The 7,500-nt window shown below is 45.3% G+C and overlaps 2 protein-coding genes across 6 annotated transcripts in view; one reads left to right on the forward strand and one right to left on the reverse strand.

The window, feature by feature from the left end:
- Positions 1-5,394, forward strand: part of baiap2l2b (BAR/IMD domain containing adaptor protein 2 like 2b) — an 8,392-nt gene extending 2,998 nt beyond the window's left edge. For 3 of the 4 annotated variants that reach the window (XM_081706500.1, XM_027023382.3, XM_081706499.1), the window contains 10 exons: positions 90-161; positions 360-449; positions 997-1,128; positions 1,408-1,512; positions 1,738-1,789; positions 1,925-2,132; positions 2,578-2,640; positions 2,770-3,196; positions 3,698-3,744; positions 4,136-5,394. In XM_081706500.1, the coding sequence (XP_081562626.1) occupies positions 90-161; positions 360-449; positions 997-1,128; positions 1,408-1,512; positions 1,738-1,789; positions 1,925-2,132; positions 2,578-2,640; positions 2,770-3,196; positions 3,698-3,744; positions 4,136-4,211 (1,272 nt within the window). In that variant the 3' untranslated portion in view covers positions 4,212-5,394. The remainder of the gene's footprint in view (positions 1-89; positions 162-359; positions 450-996; positions 1,129-1,407; positions 1,513-1,737; positions 1,790-1,924; positions 2,133-2,577; positions 2,641-2,769; positions 3,197-3,697; positions 3,745-4,135) is intronic. The other variant, XM_081706501.1, reaches the window with a different exon arrangement.
- Positions 4,992-7,500, reverse strand: part of pvalb7 (parvalbumin 7) — a 22,321-nt gene continuing 19,812 nt past the window's right edge. For both annotated transcript variants that reach the window (XM_027023392.3, XM_027023394.3), the window contains exons 2-5: positions 6,629-6,720; positions 6,298-6,430; positions 5,776-5,885; positions 4,992-5,534 (exon numbers count right to left, since the gene is read on the reverse strand). In XM_027023392.3, the coding sequence (XP_026879193.1) occupies positions 5,509-5,534; positions 5,776-5,885; positions 6,298-6,430; positions 6,629-6,689 (330 nt within the window). In that variant the 5' untranslated portion in view covers positions 6,690-6,720 and the 3' untranslated portion in view covers positions 4,992-5,508. The remainder of the gene's footprint in view (positions 5,535-5,775; positions 5,886-6,297; positions 6,431-6,628; positions 6,721-7,500) is intronic.

Below are 7,500 nucleotides of genomic sequence, written 5' to 3' on the forward strand. Positions count from 1 at the left end.
GAAGGTGATATGTAGGCTACACATGTGTAATGTACAGTATGTCCAGATGTGAGCTGGTCACTGACTGACTTGATGTATTGACCTTGCAGTTCCACTGGTTCCAAGTGGAGGTGTTGCAGAACCTGGATAAGAATGTGAAGCTCGATGAGGAGTACATACAAGTGGGGCTCACCACAGTGCGCACACACACATACGCACGCTCACTCACACACACTCAGTTTCTGCTCAGTGGAGTTTTCATATGCCTTGATCTTGTAAACTACAAAGCATTAGATTGTTTGTGATATGGGAGCTGATTAGTATGTGTGTGTGTGTGTGTGTGTGTGTGTGTGTGTGTGTGTGTGTGTGTGTGTGTGTAGGGCAGTAGGAGGGTGTATGAGCTGGAGGTGAGAAATCAGGCAGCTACTCTGGAGAGGCATCTGAGACGTGGCGCATACAGAGACTCACTGGTGAGACCACACCTGTGTGTGTGTGTGTGTGTGTGTGTGTGTGTGTGTGTGTGTGTGTGTGTGTGTGTGTGTGTGGTATAATGGTGTAGGAGGGCAGTAAGTATATGTTGTATCTGACTCTGTGTGTGTGTGTGGTGTAATGGTGTAGGAGGGCAGTAAGTATATGTTGTATCTGACTCTGTGTGTGTGTGTGTGTGTGTGTGTGTGTGTGTGTGTGTGTGTGTGTGTGTGTGTGTGTGTGTGTGTGTGTGTGTGTGTGTGGTGTAATGGTGTAGGAGGGCAGTAAGTATATGTTGTATCTGACTCTGTGTGTGTGTGTGTGTGTGTGTGTGTGTGTGTGTGTGTGTGTGTGTGTGTGTGTGTGGTGTAATGGTGTAGGAGGGCAGTAAGTATATGTTGTATCTGACTCTGTGTGTGTGTGTGTGTGTGTGTGTGTGTGTGTGGTGTAATGGTGTAGGAGGGCAGTAAGTATATGTTGTATCTGACTCTGTGTGTGTGTGTGTGTGTGTGTGTGTGTGTGTGTGTGTGTGTGTGTGTGTGTGTGCAGGAAGGCAGTGAGTATATGCAGTATCTAAGGCAGAGCCAACATGAGATCCTTAGGGAGGAAGAGAGAAGATACCGCTTCCTCACAGAGAAACACTGTGGACTGAGCCATTCTCTACTGTACCTCCTCAATAAGGTACATACACATATGCAAACACATTAAATACATATACACACACATACACAATAATACACACATCAAAGCACTGAGCCAGTCTGTACTGCACCGCAACAAGGTACACACACTCACACACACATACGGCCAATCTACAAGGTACACACTTATTTGCTTCTCTCAGTCACAGAGTGGATAGCTCTGGTCCATTTAAGATTATGGATGTGCATGTGTGTGTGTGTGTGAGAGAGTGCGCTCATAGGTGTGTCTTTGTGTGTGTGTGTGTGTGTGTGTGGTCAGTCGGTGGCATCTCTGCAGCCCAAAGCAGAGGGATGGAGGGAGCAGGTGAATGAGAGTCGCAGTGTCAGACCCCGCACCCCCAACCTACTGGACCAGGACACACAGGTGTGTGTGTGTGTGTGTGTGTGTGTGTGTGTGTGTCTAGAGAGAGAGAGACAGAATACTAACAAAATTAATTTCTCATCCTTCATTTTTCCTTTTATATTTAGATAACTGAGAGCTTGTTTACATGTAACATTAGTTTACATGTAACTAACTGGCACGGCTGTAAAAAGCTTTGTACACCCCCCCCCCCCCTCCTTTTCTCTTCTTCCCTTTCTGTTGTCTTAGCTGAGGGCTTCTGGGAAAGATCACCAGCTGCTGGGCAGAGTGCCCTCTAGAGGTAAGCAGGTGTCACCGCAGCCTCACTCCTTGCGTTCTTTCTCCGGAGCTGACCCGGCCCAGCAGGCGCGGTGGTGTCCCCCGATTATCTCCACACGACCGGCTAACTTCACCGTGTTACGCCTTCCCCCCTCAGCCCCCTCCCCCCTCCCCAGCCGAGTGCGTTCGGGCTCCGTGGGCGAGTCCCTCGGCCTGGCCGGCAGCCGATCCATGAGGGCGCTCGTCTCCCATCCCGCCTCATCCAATCTAGTGCTGCTGCCGTTCTCCCGTGGCGACGTGCTCACGCTGCTCGTACCGGAGGCCCAGAATGGTTGGCTGTATGGTCGTCATGACAGCACTCTGAGGTGAGAGCGCGAAGAGTACGAAAACATGCCACAATACAAGCATTATTATTATAATTAGCTACATGAATAATACATAATTTTGTATTGATATTTATTATAGATAACATTATAAATAATAAACTACCAACGTCCCCACAACAACAATAATAACTATTATTATTATTATTATTATTATTATTATTATTATTATTATTATTATTATTATTATTATTATTAATAATAATAATAATAATAATAATAATTCACACCATCCGTAATATTGGTTGATTCTGCTTCGGTTGAAAACAAAGCCTTACCACTAAAGTCTTGCTTGGGATTTCTTTTTTTACATGGTATTCTGTGGTTGTTTTTATGTGTGAGGGCTGCATGTACTCTAGGCATCTTCTGTAGACTCTGTGGTGTGTGTTAACTGACATGTAAGGCCTGGCTTGGCCTGTTCTTACAGGCAGGGCTGGTTTCCCGCATCTTATGTTGCTCCTCTAGACAACTTTCCGTCCCTGGGCTCCAGGTGGGAAATGGTCCACACTATTTCAGACTGTTACATAACGCATATTTTCCTGTGTCATTCACCCTGGCATCACATTTCCCTGACAGTGTCTTTTGAAATTGACTTTTTAACCTTTTGGCCTTTCCAAAGTGGGGCGTCGCTAAGAAGCCACAGCATGAGCAACCTCCTGGAGCCGACAAACCAATCAGAAGTCGCCGATTTCAGGGGCCATGCTGAAATCCAGCCCCCAGCCACCCCCATTCGCAGGGCCTCTCTTGATGTTCGTGCGGTTTCTCCCCTTCCTGATAGGAAGGCGGCATCTTCATATGAGACTAAAACCAATCAGAAGAGCTACAATGAGATCCCGCCTCCTGGCCCACTTTCTCGCAGAGCCTCAGGTGACTTTCGTCCAGTCTCTCCTCTCCCTGACAGGAGGGCAGAGTCTCACTTTGAGAGCAAAATAGAGCCAAAAAATTACTCCGAGATCCCACCCACTGCCCCACCCATTCCCAAGCCTACAACTGATGTTCGTCCAATCTCTCCTCTCCCTGAGAAAAAGGAGGAGTCAAGCTCTGAGGTGAGTATGGCAAGCCATTTATGCACACCAAAATTCTGAGTTCTGGCCTGGGAAATTCATTCAGAAGAATTTCCTCCTTCAAGAGACTTGACACCCAGCGTTTCTGAAGTAAAGGCAGTTCTACCTTGGCATACTCTAAGTTAAGATAGGTAACATATTCACATGGTGAGACTCTGCCCAATGTCTGCAGGCAGAGATACTATTAATAGAGGAGGCCTAATCAGATACACTTCCATATTCGATGAGCAAATGTCCTCTTTGAAATGTAACTCTGCCTGAAACATTATTGCCATGCAAATGTGATGTTTGGCTTTGTGGCTTTGAGGCTGTTTCAGTTTTCCATTCATTCCTGGATTGGCATTGTTGCTCTGAAACATCTGCATAAATTTGGGCTCCTTTGTGAAGGTTTTCCTGCACTTTGGTGTTCGAGTGAGCGGTTTACAGAGGGAAGAGGCCAACACTGAGAATGTGTGTGATTTATTATAATTCTTATTTTTGCAGAGGGCAAACCCTCAACGTCAGCCCCCAGAGCACCCTCTCTTCCCCAGGTAAAGCTGGGAAACACACACTCATGCACACACACGTGCGCACACAGGCATGCACATATACACATATGCACACACATGCATGCGCACACAAGCATGCAAACGTGTATGCACAGATGCATGCACACACACACACACACACACACACACACACACACACACACACACACACACTCACATGCAATATACATAATAGTTTGGAGAAACATAAATAAGATGAAAAATCTCTTGAGCTAAAGTGCTGGAAGACCCTCTGGTCTGTGTGTGTGTGTGTGTGTGTGTGTGTGTGTGTGTGTGTGTGTGTGTGTGAGAGAGAGAGAGACAGACCATATTGCTCATTAGTTTTTCTGTTTGTCCTTATCTGAGTAGTCAGATGTTTCTCCCTGTCTTATAGGGGATCGAATCCTTTTGCCACGGTGAAGCTCCGCCCCACAGTGACCAATGATAGATCAGCACCAAGAATCCACTGACCATTACCGTAGCAGCAGACTGCCCCTTGTCACGCTCATTGGTCAAGAGACTTTACCAGGTTATGGGCTGTCATCATCACTGGACAGCAGAAGTTTTGAATCAACATGAACAAAATATATGACCCCTAAATTGCAGAACTCTGGCTAGATAAGCTCGTCCACGCCAACCAACCGAACCTGAGTGTACCACAGGGGACCCACAGGCTGCGTGTCAATGGGAGGATACCTCCAGAAACTGCACTCTCCTTCATTCTAATTCATCGTGTTTGTTTTTATACACAAATTATATCTGCTTGGCCACTGTGTTTTGGCCCAAAAACTGAACTGTGCCTTCATATGTTCATGTGTGTTTATATATGTGTACATGTGTGTGTGTGTGTGTTTTGTCAGGACCCTGCACCATGTGTAGTTGATGCATTTAAGAAACTTGCTTTCTAGAGCACCTAGAGTGTGATTTTAAGTTTATGTTGAAAAATATATTAAATGTCTGACTGACTCTTCTGGCTCTTGATGGAGCTTTAAGGCTCCTGAGACAATCTTGTGTGCTCTAATAGAAATACCTTCTCATGGAATAGGATGAAAATATACAACATGTTTTTGTGTAGGCTATTATACTGTTATTTGTCTACAGCTGAACTGCAATAAAATAGTAATAATAAAGTAATGAATGCAGCTATAGCAGAGGTAATAAATATATTTCATTATAATGTCTTAAACCTTAAAGATGCAGAAAATCTTTACCACCACCAGAGACGTGGGAAATAAAAGGAGTCTGAGGACTTTTCTAGTCAAGGCATGACTTTATTTCTTTATTTTTCTCTTTAAATCCCTTTCTTTCTCTGCTCATCTTTGTTTTGTTTTTTTTTGTGCCTCCTTTTTGTACCACACTGCATTCACCATCTCTTATCTGGAGCGCGAGACAGAAGGAGGGAGAGGATGAGAGAGGGAGCGAGACGAGTGACGAAGAGGGGAGAGGGAGAGACGTGCTCGAACTAAAAAGAGGAAGGGGAAGAGGGGCAGGAGAGGAGCTGCGGAAACGTCGGCGGGCTTCCGTAGCGGGTCGCTGGAGAGGTGCGTGCTGATCGTTCGGGTCAAACTTGTCGCGTTTACGCAGAGTTTGTATATATAAAAAAAAAAAAATTAAAAAAAAAAAGAAGAAGAAGAGGTAAATAAATAAAGGGGCGGGTGAGGATGAGGTTCCTTCCCTTGGATTAGGGGTACAGGGGCGGGGTTTGGGGTGCGGGGGGCGGACCGAAGGGAGGAGAGGCCATGTGTTGGGTTGCCATGTCCGTCGCTTTTACTCGTGCACGATGGCTGCGAACTCTGAAAGCGGAATGTTAAAGAACCGTGAGAAATCAGAAATTCTCAGTTAACAAACGAATCTAATAGAAATGCTGCAATATAAACAGGATATGTGCGCACATGTTGTTGTGACATATGTTGTTAGGTATTGTTTTTCAGACTAAAACAGATTTCCGCTACTCATTTACGTATTTGCATGCTTGAGTTGGCTAGATTTCATCACTAGTATCAGTCTGTCTATGCGTCTGTCTGTGTGTCTCACCGTCAACGCCGATCTTCCCATCTCCATCCTTATCTGCAGCGGTGAGGAACGCTTTAGTTTCCTTGTCGGTCAGATCCCTGCCGTCTTTGGAAAATCCCTTCAGCACAAACCTGCACATGGAGACACTTTACAACCTGTACACTGAACATGTGTGTGAAACACAGCAATGTTGCGTGTTCTCTGCTGGATTCCAGAGGATTATTCGCCATTCTGGCAACCCGTTGTCAGGGGTTGGGTCATGGTTCATGGGAATGTATATAACAGTGAATACAGGTGCCAATGTCGCTCTCGCTTGGTCTGCCTGTTTCTCTGTCTGTGTCTCTCTCGCTCTGTATTTTTTTTCTCTCTATATCACATCTCATTTTATCGTGTGTGTGTGTGTGTGAGCACGCTGAATAATGAGTAGGAAGCCTTATGAGGAGAAGCAATGGAGCAACAAGACAGCGGCTCTCAAAACTAGCCAGTCGTGACAGGATTAAGATATGCCTGTACAAACAGAGTATGAGTCTGTGTGTGTCTCACTTGAGCTCCTCTTCCTCGATGAAGCCACTGGCATCAACATCCAGAACTTTGAAGACCTTTTTAACGTTCTCTGCAGACATAGCTTTCAAGCCCACCAGTTCAAAGAACTTCTTGTGGTCAAAGGTATCGGCAGCTGAACATTACACACACACACACACACACACACACACACACACACACACACACACACACACACACACACACACACACACACATACACATAAACACACAGATTCAAACATATTACTGACATAAAGAACCAGTCTAGTTCACTCTTGCAGAATTCAAGTCCATTGTCATGCACCTTCCGTGGGAAAGTGAGCTGGATTACCTTTGAAAGCATCCAGGGCCTTGGTGATGTCATCAGCTTTCAGGAGCTCTTGCATTGCCATCTTGGCAGATCTCAGATCAGCAGCAACTCAACTGCACTCAGAGGAAGAAAGAGTGTGTGTGTGTGTGTGTGTGTGTGTGTGTGTGTGTGTGTGTGTGTGTGTGTGTGTGTGTGATAGAGATCAAGGTATTATTGATGTCTTGTTTCCTCTCATAGTTAAACTCATAATGTCATAAACCACAGACATCTTTAGAGTAGACACCCTACCCTACACACACTGATCTGTAAAGCTGTGTGCTTGTGATATAGAGGTGGTGACGACACATGACTGGCAGGAGATTATAATATCTTGGCTTTGACCCAATACCAAGAGGTCCTGGTTGTACTATCTTCTTCCTTGTTTTATGTATTTGGATTAGTCATGTCTTGATGTACAAGCTCTATTATCAGAGGCCATGCCTTGTAGTATGCCCCTTCAGACTGATGTTAAAACTTCTCAGTCCTTTCAAACTGTTGTTGAAACGTCTGAAAACATTTTGTGTCAAGACGTCCGAATAAATTAGTATTGTTGCATCATTATATTTATCGTACACCTCATAGGTGGGTATTGACCGATAAAAAACGCCCCTCTTTCATTGATCATGAACATGGTAAAAAAAGAAATCGCTAATTGTTAGTGCAGTGACAATGCACCGTTTTGTGAATTTTCGAAACCCTCCTTCACCTTTAAACCAAGTGTACTGATGGTGCACTATGAGCCGTTATGAATCGATACCCAGTGCCCCGGGATGCGGTCGTTGCTCTGATCCACCTCAGACGACTGTCACAGTGACCACTTATGGGGTGTGTGACCGTCACTCCAGAGGGGCGAG

Source organism: Electrophorus electricus, chromosome 23, assembly GCF_041902795.1.
Source record: "Electrophorus electricus isolate QZ-2024a chromosome 23, ASM4190279v1, whole genome shotgun sequence".
In the NCBI taxonomy this organism is placed as follows: domain Eukaryota; kingdom Metazoa; phylum Chordata; class Actinopteri; order Gymnotiformes; family Gymnotidae; genus Electrophorus; species Electrophorus electricus.